Here is a 20,990-nt window from a genome sequence, read left to right as displayed (position 1 = left end):
TACGAGGTCTAGTGACAACTCAAGTAATAAACTATTATCACCCCCTCCAATTACTCAACCTTATAACTGAGTTAACACTCATCCCGAAAATAACGTATTGATTCGTTGAAATCATAAAGCCAGTCTACTAATTTGTCCTTGAAGTATTCTCACCTCCCCCAACCGTACCTCTGTCAATTAATACTAGAACGATTGGCGCCTCGTTAAAAAGACTTTTACCCAATTTCCGAGTCATTTCCCCCTGTCATATCTCCACCTGTACCTTCAGTCCGCTTCAATTCATTTACCATGAAAAACTCATCACTGCCCATTATGGATTGGTCCTCACACTCGCGAAATTCTACTGTCATATGTGTGTATTTGTATTAAGAGATGTGCGCGTGCTCTCAACAACTAGACTTTAGTAAAAAATCCGTCCCCAATGACAGGGATGACAATCGTCATATTCTGATCATACTCTTCCACTTCTTTTCCAATTTTCTCTCCCTTCCCTTTAATCACCTCCGATTGTCCCTGGGTTAGATTTAATAATGAGCTTCCTCCAGCCAGTCTCAATAATATAACTATCAACTACTGTCCTATATTCATCAAAGCCATCACCAATGATGAGAAATTCGAAAAATAAATGAATAAATGAGTAATGAGAGTAATGAGAGTAATGAGAGTAATGAGTAAATGAGTAAATGTAAAACTCACCTTGATGAAATGAAGATTCTCCTTATCCAGGAGGAACTCCATGGATTTGTGGGGTCGATGATTAATAGCTGGAGATGCGTGATCGACGTGATCGCTGGTACTTCGACAACCGGTACCGGGTGACTGGGGTACCCGTAGGGCGTTTATATTTTCCGTGATGTTGTCACGTCCCTGACGACAGGTATGATTTAAATTGAGTAAACTGCGGGTCTTCTTACCGGGTGCGGCACTGCCACGTCCACCAGACAAGGTGGTGCTCTCCTCGTCGTGGTGATCGTTGCTCTTCACTTGTACATCGACTGAATCGTCGTCCAGGTCGGTCTCGAGGAGGCCAACGGGGCGCTCCTCCTGATGACCATGCACCACCTGATGAAGTTGGTGATGATGGTAGTGCTGCTGGTGTTGCATCGCTCGAGCTTTCGCCATCTCGATGGCAGCTGGGCTACCCAGGTCGGTTGTGGCGCGCCGGCGCGCATTGACGACGCCCGACGTCGCCCTTGGACTCGACGCACAAGCGCGTCCACCCTGGCATGCCAATGGGGGTAGAGGTGGCTTACTAATGCACACTGGCGGCCTCCCGGTACCACTGCAATTATCAACCATTATTTTTTCGTTATTTCAACTTTATTATTGTATAAAAACCATTTTATTCCAATTTTCAAATTATAATCATGTAGAATAATTCATTCAATGAGTTCCTGGAATTTTTTCAGGAATTCAATATTTTACTTGAATCACTGGGGTCTCAGCAATTGGTCTCATTTTTTTCTCAATTTATCTGATAATAATAAGAATAATAATAGTAATGATAATGACAAAGTATAAATATTGCAAAAACTGCGCTTCCGGAATAATTATTTTTCTGCTAGCTCGATGTAACTCGTTTTTCATTGGATATTTAAAAAACTAATACTTTTTTCTAGATGAATAAAAGCCGAAAAACATCATTTCAATTTTTGTCTGAGAGTAGAATTGTTTGGAATTGGTGAATTTAATTGGGGAAAATTATTTTATTTTCCAGTGCACACCCCGGGGTGGCGATTGGGGTGGAAGTGGCTTACTAATGGACACTGGCGGCCTCCTGGTGCCACTGAAAGCGTTATTTTTTCATCATCATCATTATGATTATTAGATGGTAATACTTCCGGAATTTTTTCATGAAGCTTTCAGACGTTTTCTAAATTTCCAGCAATATTTGAAAACTCAACGATACAGATTTTAATCAATTCAAGATCAAATATTTCACAAAATTTCTCATTCATCTTGTAAAATAAAAAAAATCTGTTCTCCACGTGAAATTTGAATTGAGGAAAATAATGGCATGAATTTTTCCTGATTTTTAATTTTTAATAGAATTAATTGTAAGATAAATAGAAAATTCCTTTTTGATTATAAAATAAATATAAATCCCTTGTCGTTATTTCCAGTTATTTTTCCTGCGACATGGGAAAGAAATTATAAGCCTATCGGTATTAACTTGGATATTGACGGAATTCCCCACGTGATTATACACCCGGAATTTCGTCTTCTCGTTGATAACACTCTGTGTAAATATTGTAAACGATAAAAGGAACCACGCAATGAGGAGCGTTTAGTGGATGAGAGAACTACCAGAGACTGAGGGGATAATAATCTCGAGAATATACTTGAGGCTCTTATACGATAGTCTTATTTCAAGAAGCCAATCGCACTTTCAATCTCCAGTCCCTGGAGTTAAACTCTTAACACACTAGTTGTTAATTCGAGTGATCTCAAGTGGATTTGAATGGTACCTCATGACACTAGTACACGCACTTATCTACTTTAAAATATATTCATTTAATTTCATGTTATTCTGTTAATTCCCATTAATCATATGAGCCCTCATCACGTGATATCGAATAATGTGGAATTGTCAGTACTGGAAGGTCATACTTGGCAATTGTACCTGCAGGCGATCACATTTCGTCTTGATTTACCGTTCCAATCGATGACTCAATAATCTACACTAAAAGAATAACAGATATTCCAAAGCCTTGCTCAGAACTCAGAACTCATGAGTTTACCCGGGAAAAATAAAAAAATTGTAATCGAAATAGTTTTTCCAAATTTTTCAAAAATATTTTTGGAAAAAAAATTGATTTTCATCTTTCAATTAATTTTAATATTTCTTGGACTGATAGAGAGGTTCGTTACTCAGAACTCACGATTTTTCGCGGGAAGATATCCAAATTTTCCAAAATTTTCAAATTTCCAAATGCTCCATAAATTTCTGGAAAAAAATTCCACCATCTAATAATCATAATGATGATGTACAAGTAAAACTATTCCAAAAAAATTCTCACAAAATGCATTTTTAGCGCTAAACATATTTCAAACTAAATATATTTTATTCTAAAAAAAAGACATGGCCTTAGAAAAAATTATCTAAGACTAATTGGAAAATTTCCCCCACGGATTAAACAATAATGAAACATTGAGACTTGTAAAATAGTGTATCGACGTTGATTATGGTGAATTGATCCCTCAGTAACTGGAATGTGTTATAGGATAAAATTTAAAGGCGAGGGGAGGATATGAGATTAAAACGGAATGAACGATTGACTAACGAGCGGTCACCGGTTACGATGGCTGTGTAGGCGGCGTAAAACCGTCGGCACTCTTATCCACTCTTGTATTGCCCATTGAACTCTCTTTGCCCGGTTTGAATTTGAAGCCGTTACGAAAGCCGTCGATTACATTGACCCCTTTAACCACGATTAAACGTAGGTACCAACATCCCAGGACGTTGAAAATCACGTCAAGCACAAATACATCCAATATAGAATAATGCGTAAATAAAAGGATTAAAGGGGAAAAATCGAAGCCTCGATGCCTAACAACATTAGCCTATTCATAATTATATTTCCGTTCGTTCGCCTCAATGTCTATGACACATTATTGGCTTTTATCAACTCTCAAGAAAATAAAGTAAACAGCAATTAAATTGTGATCAACTTACCCAGCACATGAAGCGCTTCGTTCAAGATCGCTTCGTTTACGCTGTGAATTCTCCTTCTCATCCTCCAGACTCTTCCTCTCTTCTTCCGGTGGATGCAAAGGTATGATGATATAATCAGGCTCTTTTTTCCGCTTTATACCAATAGACTGTGTATCATCATTCTGCTGTATTTTACCTTTGACATCGGTATCACTCCTCTTAACTTCCGATCTTGGCACTTTAGAACGACCACTGAATCTCAATTTTGAGAATCGCTGAAGGAAACCACCCAATCCCGATTTTTTCCTCTCAACAACGGGCGCTACTACAGTCTCATTATTTGACGACAATAATTGACTATTTCTGGGACTGGATGATTGCATCGGTCCCATTGCCAGTCTTTTAGCAGCCATTGCCGACATTTCACTGCACTTATCCGTACTGTCTCTCACCGATGACGATTGATTGTCAATATTGATCTGATTGATGTGATGTGATTGCTCATGGGTCTCAACTACCGGTGATTGAGTGTCAGTATTTTCACTCGTTGAAACTGATACACCACTGGTTATGGGTACCGTACCAGTGTATACACTGCTTTGACTCGTACTCGTACTCGTATCATCTACTGCCAGACGTTGGTTTACCACTACCACTGCCTCTTCCTCCTCCTTCTCCATGTTATCCACCTCTTCCTTTCTACCCCACCCATCCGCACTGAATGCCTTGCTCTGTTGCTCTACCACTACCCTCCACAAACGTTCTCCATCGGGGATAACTTCGACAGCACCAGCACCAGCATTATCATCACCATCGTCATCACCATTCACCATTACTTCATCTCTAAATATACTATTTTTACAGTCACCCTTTATTTTTGACAAAGCCTCATTACTCTGCTCCGGATAGAAGTCACTTAAAAATGACAGTGTCACTCTCTCCGGTACATAATCATCATTTTTCTCCTCACCATCGATACTCATTGGGCATTTATCCTGATCTATTATTCGTCGTACATAATTATTGACATTTATATCACCATCTATGGGTTTGGTTTCCAAGCAGGGCAAATCTACTTCATCATCTATATTAACACCACTGGCACTAGCACCTTCTCCATAGATTGAAAATAATTCCGAGTTTTTTTTTATCTGATCTATGATGCTGTCGTTTTGCATTCGCTGCTCATGTAGCACATCTTCTCTCGGGGAATTTATTCGTGTGTGATTTATCGGTGAAATTTCAGACCGGTCTGAAATGTCGCTGACAATATTACGCGGTGATTGACTGGAATTAACGGATGAGAACTCCGGCAACTCATCGCACGCATCCATTCGTTGAAAGGGCATCCTAGACGCTGATTGTAATGCTTTTATGTAATCTGATTGTTGCGCCAATTCGTAACTGGCGTTATTACCTACGCGTCGTCTAGTTGGTGAATTCGATGGAGATGACTCATTGACATGTTCCATGCAACTTGTCATTCGGCTGTGCAAGTTCTCCTCATCCACTTGCCATTGCTGTGCCAATTCATAACTCGCATTATTTTTTATCTTACGCTGTCCATTTTTATCTTTAACATATGTCATCTTCTCAGAGCTCGTTGCCACCTCAACCTGACGTTTTAATTCTTTGATAGCCTCATCAACCACTGAATCTATGTCGTTCTCCATTGCCATTGCCATTTCCAAAACATGATTGCCATGATCTTGGGTTTTTACTGTTGATACTCTGGTATTTGCATCGCTATTACACACTGGCTCGTTTAATGATGAATTTTCCTCCATTGTTACATCGTTCTCGTGAAGATCGCACTGAGTGTTAACGGGTATAACATTTTCCTTGACGCTGTCATCAACTTGTAAATCCTGCAGCTCCTGATTATCTAATCGCTTTTGCGTCCTGACGGAAGACGTTCGTTTGGGCAATTCCCTGGAATTCGCCTCTGCGTTAGCTGTGATCTCGTTAACACTCATCGTATCGTCGGCCATTTCGTGGTTGTTTAGAGTAGTTCCATCACATTGAATATCATTACTAGCACCACACAGATTGAGATTCACGGGGACACTTGCAACTCGTGTGTAATTGTCAAATGATAAATTCGATGAGCTGTAATTGTAATGACTATCGTAATTACGATAACGTGACAATAGTGAAGCTGAATCGTCGATGCCACTGGCAAGACTGGTGAGACCGGGCACACTACGGGACTTGTTAGTCATTCTAAAATTAAAATCGTACGTTTGTGAGTTGCTCCACCCTCGTTGATGTTGATCATGTTGGCCGGATGCGATTCCTGACGCCATGTTACCAGTTATATTTAGTTTTGGGTGAAATAGACCCGTGGAAGAACCTATCTGCGAGCGTGCCAGGTCCAGTATTGTTTCATGCTTGGGTTCAAGACCAATTTCTCGCAGATCAATAGTATTTCTAAAATCTAGGGATGTCGAGTATCCGTGGTTGACTGTCTCCGAGAAAGATAAAAGGCCTCGAGGCTCGTTAAAAGCGTTTGAGTAGTGACAGACATGATTATTGTCGTCATCATCTTCTAACTCCTCTGAGTCCTCATCGTAGTCGTAATTATCCTCGTATTTTCCATACCAGCGATTACTAGAACAAAAAGTGAGAAATTGGTTTTAAATCTGTGTAAATGTTAGTGCCGAAAGATTATGGGCAATAAATTGACTAGTTCCTTTAGATTTTAACTTGAATTTACTACGTCGTTGCTGAATTGATATGAGAAACAATTGGTTTTAGCAAGACAAATCGAAAATGAAGGATAAATAAATGGAATGTTCGATTTACATCACTTTACGAGTCTGCTACTGTATTAGAAAAGGAATTTTTGGAGTACATCCAATTATAAGGCATTGTCTGGCATCTCGAGATCTTTATTTAGATGTTACAAATAAAGAATCTCAATGTCATGCTTACCTCCTGACAGCAGAGGGTCGATCACTGAGATCACTGCTTGTGGTTTTAGCGAACATAAAGCCATGACCAATATCGTGTTGAAATGTATCACTTGTCTTTTGATTTGATCCGAGACTCTCGAAGCTACGATAGGGTCGTATCTTTGGAAATTCCGAGGAATGGTTACTCAGGCCAAATGACGGTCTTCTGACATTTGTTAATGTTCGATCGTCATCATCGTCTGTGTCGTCCTCCTCCTCAAGGCTGTCTGGTGATGTATTCTCAAAATGTGAATTCGAACGATTCGAGTACTCGAGGGAATCGTAACTGTAGCCAGACGGTGATATAGTTGCACAATTTCTCTCGAGTGTTTCAAATTGAATGAGTGACGATGAACGCGATGATTTCGATGAGCGTGATGATGCCGATGATCTTGATGAACGTGGTGATGCCCAATCGCTCAGGTGAATACAGGAATCACTGTCACCAGCACCATTTCTACGTCGACGTTTCTTCGGTACGACTGAATTGCACTCGCTACCACTTCCATCTGGTCGATCCTCTGTACAAGATAAAACCCAGACGATTCATAAGTATTATTCATTCGAAAATAATGGGTACATGCGTTTCTCTCAACAATTTCATTTACTCAATGAAAGTACTCGCGTCATTTTCACTCGCACTTTAGCGCAGTGAAAGTCTTTGTGAGAAAATGCAAAAGAGGAAACAAAATGCATGGGAAATTGGTTGAATGCATAATTTTAATGTTTTAAATTCGTTTGGGAACATTTCAGGCGGTTAGAAAGAAAAAATCTGCACTCTCCATTTTTTTTGATGGAGAATTATTTTATTGCACAAGTTAGGGATTTCATTATTTACCTGGTGCTCTCTGATTGGATTTAATGTGGATAACACTTTCGGTCTCGGAGTCAGAACCAAGCCAGTAGGTCGTGCCACTCCGATCAGAATCACTCTGCAAATCATCAGAAGTTTCCTCGAGTATAGTCTCGAGAAAATCAACTTGTTGCACCAAATTCACATCTAAAACAATTTTTTTATCCATTTAAACCCAGATTATACCACAAAATTTGAATTTAAATATAGACTCGACAAGAACTAGTCTCCGAAGGTTCTAAAACTACAATCGATTTCCGTACCGATAAATGCGATAATTTCATAATTATCATTTAAACGTCATATTTTCCCATGATCAGGGACGAGTGACTCATCGAGTCATTTTAATTCCATCTATTCCGCCTGAGGTGAAGCTCAAAAATAATTTACGAGTGAAGCATTCCGAAGGAAAATTCCATGTGTGAAAATAATGTGAAGGCGATTTTTTAATTGTACATATTATGTAAATGATAATGCGCCCGAGACTATCAGGATCTCATAATAACAGGTCTTGGAACCCAAGAGAAGTGTAAAAAAAAATTCAACATTTGGTTTGTGAGTAATGAGAGTGGAATGATCTGCATACTTGTAATTATTACTACTTCGAGTCATTGGAAATATGTTTAACGACTGAACATGAGGTAAGGGAATGTGTTGATGTTTCACAAGGACTGATAGAAGCCTCTGGTGGTCGTGGAAACTTTGAGATTACTGCAACAGGTAGTGAAGTCGTAGCAACAGGTGGTTGTACGACTAGGAAAGGGCGGGGTAATATGGATACCAGTTTTAAATAATCAGTTGAATTAGTTAAAGTTTACTGTTCGGATTTCCTCCCCAGGGAATCGAGACAAAACACTGACATAAGACTCCACCAAGAGATAAGGATGTTCTGCCCCGATTCCGCTAAAATTACCGGTTTCTTTGAGTCCTAACAAATGGTTAATCGGATTGAAAAAACATATCTTTTGCATTTTGTCGTTATTTTGTCATTAAAAAAAAACACAGGAAAATGTTTGAAAATTATTGCACATTCGTGGCGTTTCAGGAGTGCTTAAATAATTATAAAATGCGGAAAGGTTATAGTTTTTCAAAAATCGTAAAACATTGACAAGAAAATATATAGTCAAGGTCTTCTGCATGTATTAACAACAATATCTGGAAGAGTGAAGAGGCATTTCAACACGAGTGAATGGAGTAATCCAATTTGTATTGTTTTTTCTGTCGTTAGTTGATAAGAGGAGAATCAGTAATGGGGAGGGTATCTTAAATCAGAATCTAGAGTTGATGAGAAAATTTAGCTAGTCTCACGACTCACAGTAGGTTGATAAATAAAATTCGCATTATGCTCAAGTATGCGCAGCGCCGTTAGAGGCCTTCTTGGGTTTTCTGCCTAGTGAAACGAAATCGCGTGATTCAATATGTGGTGCACACACACATGAACACAATGAATCCTTTTTGATTTGAGACAAGCCTCCCCGTGGTGATTTCTATTTTGTTTCAAAGATAGATGCGTTAATTTGCTATTCTCCCTCTGCCCAACTCATTTCGTAGAAAGCAACCCAGATTTAATGTTGAATCAACCGCTGGGCGGTGCAACAATTTGTATGCAAACATTACAAACTCCATTTTCCGCAGTCTACTATAAAAATATTCTTTTTATAGAACAAACAGAACATCTGGTATCGGGGTATTTAGAGCGTGTGTGGTGTGAACAAATGAAATATCTAATCGTGACATGCATACATGCGTGTTCATATATTCTATCAAGTGTTTCTCATTTAACGTACATCCATCGACAGAAATAATTCATTACAAAAAAAAATCGCATATTCGCATTATCACATTATTACAAGTGAATTATTCTGTTCAAATAATTCACTTGCATAATTATACAGTGGAACTTGAAAGATAAAAGAATGTAAGTCACATGAATCGCTTAAATTTCATCTCGTGAATCATCACTTTACCCCGGGAATGTGAGATATGCCCTGCCCTGACAGTAAATAAATGTCCAGGTTCTTCTATCCTCTTCAATGCAAGCCCCGTAATTATTCGAATTAATGTACCATTTTATGGATTACTTTAACTCAATCAGTATATGTTACACATTATATATCCAGATAATTTTCGTTTTAAAGGATCTACCGAATGAAAAATTCAGACTGAACCCTGACTAATTTCTGATTACAAGTTCTTGATGAATTGATAATTTAGCTGGACTGTATTTGTCTAAGTATTCATGATAATTAGTCAGACAATCTTAAGGATCAGCTGTTGGAATGTTTCCAGAGGAAAAATGAATGGATGATTCGATGAGAAGAGATAATAAATATAGACGAACCATTGGGTCGTAGATCCTCGTGATTTATTTGGAAATTGGAGTGCTGGTGCTGTATCTGGAAGCCGTATGCAGGAAGCCAGGGATTTGGACAATTGACGAGGTCCATGTCATCTCCATCAGCATCAATCAATGATTGGGGCACTAGTTGCTCCATTTTTTTGTCCCCTCGGATAGGACTGGCCACTTCTTCATTGTAATAGTCTTTATCAGTGGTTTCGTCGATATTTAATGGTATTTCACTCATCTTTGGTAATACACGTGCACCTCGTGAGCGTTGACGTACCCGGGATGACCAAACCACGTCGGTTTTTTAGTTTCCCGGTCGTTAACCGCTCCGTCGAACTGTGAACCCCCTTTCCGCCTTTCCACGAGGGGCTTCATCCTCTTTCGTGCGTATTCGACGTGTTCTCAGCTCCACTACATCAAAATAACTGGTCATTCTTTATTTTTTATACAGAGAGAAATTGTTGATGTGTTAGGCTACGGGGGAGAATTTTCTTTTTCATTTGCATCTGTAGTCTTGAGGGTGTTTTACTCCCTTTTGGTCAAAATTACCGGTTTTTTTAAATTTTTTGACAAATTGTTTATTGAATTAACCCAAAAAATATACCGCTTTTGCATTTCATCATTGTTGCACGATCATGACATTTTGGGAGTCATTAAATAGTAATAACACGCCCTCAGGAAATATCTAGGATATTATTTATGTCAACGCATTTTGTGATTGTTTGAAAAAGTTTATAAAAATCATTCCGGCATTGAGTCACTCAGAGCCAAGAATTTCATTGAGAAAAAATGACAACGAGTCATGATTTTTGTTATTCTCTGTGCATTTGGTGTTCTTATGTAAACGAACTGATATTCACGCCTACGGAATTTAATTCTTACTGAATGCAACGGAAATGTAAGGAAATCTCGAAACATGGAATTTTAGAATAACTCCAACTCTAACGGTTTTTTTGGTATAATATAGACTCTGGAATTTCCCAAGTTTTTTGTGCATCGAGGCATGTAAATAAACGGTACCCCAAGATACGGAGATGCGTAAAAGTTCAGATAGAAATTATATTTCAACACGTGAGTTGAATTTCACAAAATTAAAAAACCATGGAGCAAAATGCAACTGTAAATAATCAGTTTCGATGGATGAAATATACCGTTTCGACTTCATTTGGAGCGTATCAAAATCAAAACATTGTGATAAGACTGTAAAAATTATGAGATAAGGCAAAAATGGGGTGAAATCGTCAATTTTTTGTGTTTGAATGATATAATTCGCAATTCTACTTGACCCTCTTCACCCAAATTCGTCACGTGTCCATAAATTTTGGAAAAAATCCACAAAACAAAAAACAAACACAATCCTATTATATTTTTCAAAAGTCTCTCCAAAATTTTGAATCTCGACAAAAAATCCGATTTAATGTAAAATATTCTAACCCCTTTCCCCCCAGATGTTCACAATTCTCCCGCCCTCCCCCACACCAAAGAACTCGAAATAAGATAAAATCCCACTTGACAATATTTGACACCTGTCAAAGATTGCGCACGCGTGACAATCCGATAAATACAAAAACAGCACATGCGCATTCTCGTTGCAATAAATTCAAAAGCTCTCCTCGCGTTAAAACCATTGTTGTGACAAATAAATAAACAATAGGGAGTAAATACCTGTCAGTGCGCATTACACGTTTCTACGATTAAATTGAGATCAACACAGCACCTCAACAACTGTCACAGCACGTACTCCGAGCACTTCACTGTACACAAAACTTGTCAACACAATAAACAGATGAATATCGGAATAAAAAAAAAAAAAAAACTGGCCAAATCACGGAACTACCACCCAAAACTCAATCAACACCAAACGATACGTCACTCGCGAATCAGTGATCACCGGTTTTTCGGTTCAATCTTTTTCTCAACAGTTATTCTCTCAACATGGCGATCCACAGAAGGCGTCTATAGACCACAGACTTTAATCAACACAAAAGCCAATAAATTGTACGCAGATTGAATGAATAAGTTATTGTGACTGGGATGAAAACACTGATAGAATGAATCTGTCACCATAAGGTCCACTGAATCACATCAATCGATCTCCATTTAGAACGAACTATAGTGTGGCTTTTCAAAGGATATCGTGAGTTTTACCGTCAGTCAGTCTAAATACTACAATATACTAGAGAAGTTGGTGGCTTTCGCCTTGAAACACCACAGCCGGCCAATATCCCCACTACATTAACAAACCGGTCACATGGACCATTCAACAACCAATCACAGTATCATCTACACCACTTCAGTCACATACACGCTCTTCTTTTCTTCTGTTTTTTATTGTTTCTTCCTTGTTCACTTCCCTCCTTTCGCTCTTTTCCCTCTACCCTCCAGCCCCTCCATTCCCGCCATTCCCTCCATCCTGCCCTTCCTTTTGCACCTACAACTCTTCACTCTTTCATTCTCTACTTCTGCTCCTTCGGCCTCTTTTCCGCATATTTTATCAGATTCATCAAATATACAGTGTTATATTCCAGTCCTCTGGAATTTATTATCTTTCGATTAATCTTACCATTTGCCGGGGTCCGGAGGATATGTCGTCTTTGCTGGACTTCCTGGTGATGTAAAAGGTGATGGCACCTGAAGACCTGCTCTTCCGCGTTTTCTTCCTCCAGGGGATGAGTTATAACCACCTGTATTCGCATCGACAGCATTTTTGGAGAGTGCGATGTAATGCATGTTTCATCAACCTTTTTGATTGTTATTCATGATGATGCGTTGGCAACATCATTGTTCACAATCATTGTTCAACATATTCAGTAAAAATATTAAAATCAGTTTTTCTCCATTCACCTTTTACCAGGAAATAAATTTTAAACGACATTTCGATCATATTCTATATTGCGAATAATAAAGTACATAAAAAATCGCTGACCATAAGCATGAGAGAATATAAAAATTATGCGAGGAATACAATTCCCTCATTACCACCCTCTCCTAACAATAAGGTGCACGGAAATTGCAAAAATTATGTTCAACAGAACAGCGAAGTAGCTGACAATGCTCCGTGATGACGACATGTCCACTTGCTCATACTCATCATTTCCGGATTTCTCTGTCTTGTTAGGATCTAAAAAAAGAACATCGCAATTATCTAATTACTCAGTGCAGTCGCAAGAGATCGAGTTACGAGTTACAAATACAACGCATCATTTTTTATTGGTAATTTTTTTTATATAGTAAATATAGTACAAACAAATAAATATAAAAACTAGGTGGAGATGTGTAAAAATAGGCGGCACTGTTTTCATTGTAATCAACGTATTCGGGTTTATCGGTGGCATCAGCATCCCAGCACTTTTCCTCCGGGGACCTAATCAATTGCCTCTGAAAATTTTTCCTCGTTCTTCCATCAAATGTTATCCATCGCTTCAACGCATGTCCCAACCGTCTCTTCATCTAGAAATATTTTTCGAGAAGAAATATTATGTATTTACACTGACCGTAATCCGTATATTCAAGAGGTACACCCTCTGTTGCTTCAGTCACCGTCTCATCCTGAGGAGCTGATTCAGACTTTTCGTTGGTTTCCTCGATTTCCGACTGTTCACCCTCGTCCTCACTACCACCACCTGCACCACCTGCACCATCACCACCTCCACCAACTCCACCACCTGCACCATCACCACCTCCACCACCTGCACTACCTGCACCATCACCACCTCCACCACCTCCACCATCACCACCTCCACCTCCACCACCTCCACCATCACCACCTCCACCACCTCCACCATCACCACCTCCACCTCCACCACCTCCACCATCACCACCTCCACCACCTCCACCATCGCCATCACCATTTCCATCATCACCCTCAGCTTCAGCAACATATCTGTGTTTTTTTGCCCTTTCCAGCCACAGGTCATCATAATTTTCATCTCTCCAGTGTGGATAATCATTACTCATGAGTCGTCGGTAGGAAACATTCATGTCATCTGCTCTTTCAGGAGGAAATATTTATTCGACTCTTCCTATCCACTTTCTTTTTCTTAAACTAAAAAAAAATCAGGAGTGACGATGACTTCGTTTATTTACCTTCAAGAATTTTATTATCACATTTGACATTAATTGTTCCATTGCCCGAAATCGTTACAATCCATAAAAATAATAGAAAAAACATATCTTCATTCTTGGCATCATCAATTAGAGGTGCGGAATTAATTAAATCGTCTTGGGATTGACGTAATCTTATTTTTGGTTAATATTTTTTCTGTATTAAAAAAAAGACGTTTGATTGAGTGAAATTAGCTGTAAAATTCCTTTCGAAGGAAAACCGAATTTTTACAAGGGAGACTGGGTTTATTTTGAAATGTAAACACAAAAAGACGAGTAAGACATGACAAAGGTACGGAGACATTAGAGAGCTAAATGGTATTAAAATAGATGTAATGAATGACGTCTATGACCTATCCTTTGTTTGCTCCTTGAAATTCTCTCTCGCTGTTTTTTTGGAATCAAATACTGGCACGTTAACGTTGAGGTAATAATTTGAAATTTTTCTATGGATTTCTTTGTAGGTAGAGGCGAGTTACGATGTCAGGGGACAAATTATCAATCCTGAGGAATTCAGAATTGTTGCATCCCATCAGTGGACATCTGTAAAACGAGAAACATTGCTTTTGTTATTTGATCCTTCAGAGTGATGTGCATCACAATTGGATATCGATTCGAACTATTCAATTATAAATTTGATTTTATTTCCTATAAAAACTTTCTAAAGTGTTTTAAACTTTCACTGAATTTTTTAGAACAAATGCCATGCAAAAAAAGGGTTTTCTCATCACTTTCTTCACGTCATGGTCTTTGCAATTTCACCAGTAATTGTTTAAGCGTAATAAATTTATATTTACCGTGATTTGGAATTGCTTTTGATCATTTCCATGACGCTCGCCTTATCATAAACGTGTCCACAGATATCGTTTCTCATTGGCTCAATCATTTTCGTTTTGGAAATTGGACAGATGACATTCATGGAACCTGTCACGACCATATCATCATTGTCATCTCCAGGAGTTTCTTGCTGTCCACTCAAAACTATGGAAAATCATTAAAGCATCTTTTAATTTCTGTAAGTCTTCCATTTCGTGTAACACGAATTATAACAATTTACCTGATGTTATCTGTTCAATCTGTTGATTGAATTTTCTCAAATTCTGGTTGTTTGATGTATCCACTTCAATTGTGTGTATTTTCTTGCTATATTCCTGAAAAGAAATGAAAATTAAAAAAAATTCTCAAGGTATTACACTCAAGGTATTACACTCGAGCCATTTCTTGGGAATTCACTCTGTACGAATTATTCCAGTGAAATCAATAAATATTCCTTCAATTTTCAAAACCCTTTCAATGAAAAGGAATAAAACAGTATTTCGTCGTGTCTTCTTCACATACTTTATCAAGATTTTCTCTCTCCACTGCCCAGTCATTATTTTCTTGTTCCGGATCTTCATTACTTCGTTGTTGAATGATTTTCTTATTCTGTACATACTCTGCACTGATTTCCTTCAGACTTTTGAATTTCTCTTCAATTTCTGCATAATTTGCCACATGAGAGCGAAGAGCATCTATCATTTCCTGACGACTGTCAACATCTAAAAAATTTGGAACAGTTAAATAGCAGTGATTTACGAAAGAAAAATTGTTTAATGGCAAAAAAATAATATACCCATGTACTGAATTATATTAGCAGCTGTTTGTATGGCTGAATCGTAGACCTTCGATGGCAATTTAATTGAATCATTCATCTTTGTTGTTGCGAAGAAATCTCAAAACATTGACTTCTGAACAAAACAAACGTTTAGGTTATATTAATCAAAATGCGCCACGCCACCTATGAATGGCGGAGTTCAGTAATACATGCAGTACATAAAAAAGTAAATGCAACATACAGCAGACTTGCTAGAAAAGGACAACCAAATATCCTATATTAAAATAAAAATATAAAAGCTCGAAAAATTTAATTCGAAGAAACACTTCTCCGACATCTTCATCCATGGGGAAATAAAATCCATATAACATTACCGGTTATCAGAATAAATAAATAATTGATGAAAATTGATAAATTCGACTTATCGTGATTTACCATTCGTGAAATGAAAGTTGTAAGAAGGATTTGGAGTAAATTCGATACGTCGATGGATCCTTTTGAATAGCTCCACTACGGAAAATTGCACTTTTCTATTTTTTTTTCCAATGGCTGACCAATGAAAGAAATCTTTGTTATTTAGTAGAAGAGAGGTTGATAGATTGTTTGAGGGATTATTTATTGCGCTAGACAGAACATAAATACAGTTTGTGGTTCGTAAAATAACAGTATTTACAGCTCTTGTCGAAGATACTCGTTTGTTTGTCTTCAAGTGCGGTGAAATCCTCAGCATCGATGTAATGTTAAATCATGCGAATATCGAATCCTTCGCAATATTCATTCATTCATATATCTGCATTAATATCCACGTCTTTATTATATTTCATTTTAACAATTTGATTCAGATCCAGAGATTCAGAGATGTTCTTCAAAATTTCATTAGCTACTGGTTTATAGAAATGATGGATTAAGAGATTCAAACGTCATAAGCGTTAGAATGCAGGAAAAGGTTTAGTCCGGTTTGAAATTGCATAAGAGTACTTGGCTTTTACCGTGACTGGTAAATTTACGAATAATTTTCACACTGCATCTTCCTGGTGAATGTATTTCCACGATTTCTGCGATGACAATCGGAAGAAGTAGAAAGATTTCGTCTTGTTACAAGACCTCTCATTATCAGACTATAAATCTATTCAAATATATTTATAAAGCTATTAGCCAACACCGATTTATTTAATCATGAGCACTTTTTCATACCGTTAATGGGCAATCATTCAAATTAATTGAACGGTCCCATATTTTTTTTTCTATGGGTCAGTGCCCCAAAATACCCAGAAAGCTATTGCTCTCGAAAATCTTGAGCAACAGTAAATATGCGGTAGTTTATTCAATAATTGTTCTCGTGATGGAAGAAAACAATTACTGTTGAAAATTTATTAAAAAAAATATTGAAAAGTAAGAAGTAATCGTCAGTACCTCGTTAAATTAATTCTAAGAATCTGAACTCTCTCAATTATCGCTGACAGATAAACTTCCAGGATAAATCTCAAGGTGGTCGACATTTGCGATGATAAATCGAAGGGCATTGCGCACTTTACTCTCGCATTTTCAAGAGCACTGACTTGTACACGAAGGACTTCAAGTACTCCCTGCATCCTGACTGTTATATCGATGAGCTTTTGAATTTTGCCTGTCTCTTATCCCGACGTCCAATACGAGTCCAGGTTTATAATCCCACCTCTACATCATCGGAAGAGGTGAGAGACACGTAAAACCATTTCTCCACCTGCTGTACGTCTCAAACATTATAGTTCGTCCGTGGCAATCGAACAAAACGGGGTATTAATATAAAAAAAAAAAATCAAGAGCCTGAGTGATTTCGCTTGATGATGAGAAAAGATGGGAACTTTATCAAATTTACGTATTACCAAAAAATGTCAGTAAGATTTCCGCTCCAATCTAGAATATCGGCAAGAAAGTGAAAGTTTGCGAAAACTGGTATTTTTTTCTCAATTGTGATTCACAAAATTGTTTAATTGTATTGATAATTTATTTATGATTATTTGCTCTGGGAATGATTCACGTGTGATAGGATAAATTGAAATATTAGAGTACGATATGAGAAGGAATTACTGTGGCATAATGAGTTTTAAGTGGACTTTTGTATTTCTCCTTGCTATTGGAGTATTTGGTGAGGAAGATCTGAAGACTTCCACTAAGTTGAGTTTATCTTCGAATGAAAACAGTAGAGCAGATACTACTGTGCATAAACCAAGGAGTTTGCCTGATATTCGAGTGAATATATCGGATAGTAATTGGCGTACGATAGCCGAACGATTGGACGTTTATAGTTCTAAAAATCTTGAGAAGCATTGGCAGGAGGGTAAATACTTTGTTGGCAAACAATGTGACAAGGATATTACGAGGTACGTCGAGGGATTGAAGAATCAGGAAATCTGGGCTTTAAAAGGTATTGCATTATTTAATTGTGTGACAAATTAGTTCCAGAAAATTAAAATTATACCTTTTAAATTGTTCAGTGATAATAGAGAGCAGAAAAATTTATAAACAATACTGACTAAAAATTAATTGCAGAAGATGGATGGAATCTGTTAATTATGCAGTTGTAATTAAAACTATAATTATAACTACATAATTATATTTATTTTTATAGTATAATTAGATGAGATTGTTAGATCGAAGATTTTGAATGAGATGTTGGATAATTTAAAGCATTTTTAATGGGTTTGACGAAATTGGTTGGAATCGTTGTTATGGAAATGGCGAATCTCTAATAGACCAAGTGAAAGTTAGCAGATTCTACGATCGATTATTTCGGGTAAGTAGAATTGGGGGACAGTGATGATCTTGCTATACCGAACACAACGTGACGAGCCGCACGCTTTCTCCGAGGGCAAAACTGGAGAAGGAAGTATTCGACTGTAGTCGTTGTATTTTCAGGATTTATTCTCATTGGGTGTTAAAAAAATGGGGTATCTAAGTCAGAGTAAAAAATTTATGAATTCAAAGGGCTGTTGCTCCGGCGATTTTTTTTTACGTTTTTTTATGAAAAAATTTATAATTTTTGTTGTTTGCAAATGGAGAAGAATTTCCAATTGAAGAAGAATTTGCAATTGAAGGAGAATTTGCAATTGAAGAAGAATTTGCAATTGAAGGGGAATTCGCAATTGAAGGATAATCTGCAATTGAAGAAGAATAATTCACCCAAACTTCTGCTAATTGTTTACGCTGGATATTTTTTAACAACGGATAATTTCTTTGTACTCGAGTTACGCATGAATTCACAAACTCATACTTGTTATTTATATCGGCTATGTACTAAAGTAGCGAAACAATCACTGGAATGAAAAGGGAAAGAGGAATTGCTCGCGAGCATGCGGACACTACCTTGCACGTCATTCTGGGCTGTAATCGTTTGCCTACTTTCATTCACGAGGTTTCACTTTTAGCAGACACAAAAAGAGTGCTCATGCTCAAAACCCCCATCGCAATGGAATTCCCCGGATCCATCGAGTCATATCCGGCAATAACAATTTTCCACTATTTTCTCTTTTTGTCTAATAACGATCACTATAATTGTAACGATACGCTATCTTGACAACATCTCATAGTACACCTACTCCTCAGAGGATTCGAGATATCGCGTTAATAAATATTTTCTCCTCAAAACTATGATTTCTCTTTTCAGAAATTCTTTCCTACCGCCAACGTTCAAATTGGAGGCCTTCAGTCATTTTATTTCTCGTTTTTCGTAATAGGGAATACCGGATTCTGATATTCTGTAGAGATCTCTGACTCTGTTCATCCCAGATATTTTTTTTATCTTCCCCATGTCCTTCGTTTATTCAAAACCTATCCGTGGGTCTGAATTTTTTGTGGTATTAATTCAATAGCGAAGAGGTAAAGGGTAATCAGGCGATTTAACTGAGAAGTAAATGTTTGAATTACGCGTGTGAATTTAAAAAAAATCATGACCGTCGAAGAATTTTCTCACGGTCTCCGTAAACTTCGCAAAAATACAGAGAACTTGCCGAAAAATTTAAAAAAATAGTGCGTCAACTATTAAAATTTGTCAATAATAATTAATAATGATAAACCAAAAACTTAATTTGCCCAAAAATTCAGGAAGATCTAGTCCTAAAATGGAAAAAACCCAGTGTCATCAGAACTACTTTGATGTTTATTCGCCGGAATTTCTTGTTATTGTATCATAATTTCAATAACTTCCACGCTATGTATTACGCTACCAAAGAAAGTTCTCCAGAGTATGATCGACGAATTCATGCAACAACACTTAAATCTTGGAAACCATTAAAATTGCGTAATTACATAATTGAACGAATCTAGCAGACATAAAGTACCACAAGACAAATGAATCGTTTAAATTCCCCCACCAAAATATAAATCAAATAGTCTAGTTTAGTCAACAAACGATTAATCTAAAAAACAATTAATTACCCTAGAACTCTGACAATTGTTATCCTGAATTAAATCAGTTACGAAAAAGTTTCTTCATGTTTCTCCATCTCGAGTAATTAATTTACAAGACAAATTGATGATTGATAATTTCTTCCTCAACACGTCGCATTAGCAAATGATATTGTCGGCCGTGATTTTCTCCTCAGTGATGAAAAAAATCCCTGAATAGAATTTGGTAAAATTAAAGTGTCACCTAATTGCATCCGCAATGCTCTTTCGTTGGTATTTGTATTGAATAACTGCAGTGGGGAGACAGAAGTTAATGCCCTGGAGTCACGCTTTTGCCACCGGTAATACGGTGAGCAGTAATGAATGAGAAAGTTGTTATTTGGGGATCTTGCGAGCACCTAATGCTGTTTTTTTTACCGTTATTTACAGTGGTTCATAATTTTACAATTCACAATAACGATAAAGTATACCGACGAAAATTTATAATAACCCGTTGAAAATTAAACCCGAGGAAATCTCCAAATTCTAATTTCCACTCAAAATTTTCCCCCAGAAATTGTGACATTTTTTTGTTACAACCAAATCCCAAGAGGTTCAATTCAACATTTTTTTCAATTACCGGTTTATTCAAAAAAAAAACTCCATTTTATTTATCGATGAGATTAATTCTTTGTAATTTCTTATTAATATTAACATTTTTCCCTGAGTATTGCAGCTGCTATTGCAACTGTTGCAAATTTTTATTGCAAATCGACGAGAATTATAGTTATAATGAGAATATAAAGGTAAAACTGCCTAGATATTTTTTACCGCGGGTACATTTCCCTATGAAAAAGCCTGAAACCATGTAAACTCACAATATTTTATCTGCATACGGTACATGGAAGTCGTAGAAAGTGGCGTTTCATTTTTAAGCATTAATGTTACGCAATCCTGGGAATGTCCGATTAATTTTCTTTGAGTATTTTCGCCGCGAACTTCGAATCGTCCTCTCAACTAATTTCCGTAATCAACGTTTACATAACAATCCGTTTATAATTACCGAGGACAGCCAATGGAATTAATAATCGCATACCCTTGCAAAGAGCATTCTCATT

At 37.3% G+C, this 20,990-nt stretch overlaps 4 protein-coding genes across 7 annotated transcripts in view; 1 reads left to right on the top strand and 3 right to left on the bottom strand.

The window, feature by feature from the left end:
• Positions 1 to 11,945, bottom strand: part of LOC105273380 (uncharacterized) — a 28,877-nt gene extending 16,932 nt beyond the window's left edge. For all 4 annotated transcript variants that reach the window (XM_011315786.1, XM_011315788.1, XM_011315787.1 and 1 more), the window contains exons 1-6: positions 11,475 to 11,945; positions 9,804 to 10,220; positions 7,448 to 7,609; positions 6,590 to 7,130; positions 3,677 to 6,265; positions 697 to 1,282 (exon numbers count right to left, since the gene is read on the bottom strand). In XM_011315786.1, coding sequence (XP_011314088.1) covers positions 697 to 1,282; positions 3,677 to 6,265; positions 6,590 to 7,130; positions 7,448 to 7,609; positions 9,804 to 10,047 — 4,122 coding nt within the window. In that variant the 5' untranslated portion in view covers positions 10,048 to 10,220; positions 11,475 to 11,945. The remainder of the gene's footprint in view (positions 1 to 696; positions 1,283 to 3,676; positions 6,266 to 6,589; positions 7,131 to 7,447; positions 7,610 to 9,803; positions 10,221 to 11,474) is intronic.
• A 765-nt stretch (positions 11,946 to 12,710) lies between these two features.
• On the bottom strand, positions 12,711 to 13,790 carry LOC105273543 (dachshund homolog 1). The gene is made up of 3 exons (XM_011316039.1): positions 13,628 to 13,790; positions 13,304 to 13,507; positions 12,711 to 12,930 (listed from the first exon to the last, which is right to left on the bottom strand). The coding sequence occupies exons 1-3, from the start codon at positions 13,788 to 13,790 to the stop codon at positions 12,785 to 12,787; spliced, it is 513 nt and encodes a 170-aa protein (XP_011314341.1). The 3' UTR covers positions 12,711 to 12,784.
• On the bottom strand, positions 13,673 to 15,692 carry LOC105273382 (E3 SUMO-protein ligase NSE2). The gene is made up of 6 exons (XM_011315790.1): positions 15,526 to 15,692; positions 15,252 to 15,451; positions 14,971 to 15,064; positions 14,711 to 14,894; positions 13,896 to 14,456; positions 13,673 to 13,795 (listed from the first exon to the last, which is right to left on the bottom strand). The coding sequence occupies exons 1-5, from the start codon at positions 15,602 to 15,604 to the stop codon at positions 14,360 to 14,362; spliced, it is 654 nt and encodes a 217-aa protein (XP_011314092.1). The 5' UTR covers positions 15,605 to 15,692; the 3' UTR covers positions 13,673 to 13,795; positions 13,896 to 14,359.
• Positions 15,693 to 17,238: 1,546 nt separating this feature from the next.
• The window catches only part of LOC105273542 (uncharacterized), a gene marked incomplete in the record, with an annotated part of 10,144 nt that continues 6,392 nt past the window's right edge, over positions 17,239 to 20,990 (top strand). Inside the window, 1 exon segment of the mRNA XM_011316038.1 lies at positions 17,239 to 17,914. Coding sequence (XP_011314340.1) covers positions 17,563 to 17,914 — 352 coding nt within the window.

Source organism: Fopius arisanus, unplaced genomic scaffold (genome assembly GCF_000806365.1).
Source record: "Fopius arisanus strain USDA-PBARC FA_bdor unplaced genomic scaffold, ASM80636v1 scaffold00005, whole genome shotgun sequence".
Lineage (NCBI taxonomy): Eukaryota > Metazoa > Arthropoda > Insecta > Hymenoptera > Braconidae > Fopius > Fopius arisanus.
Note: the sequence above shows the minus strand (reverse complement) of the source record. Positions and strands in the feature narration are given on the sequence as shown.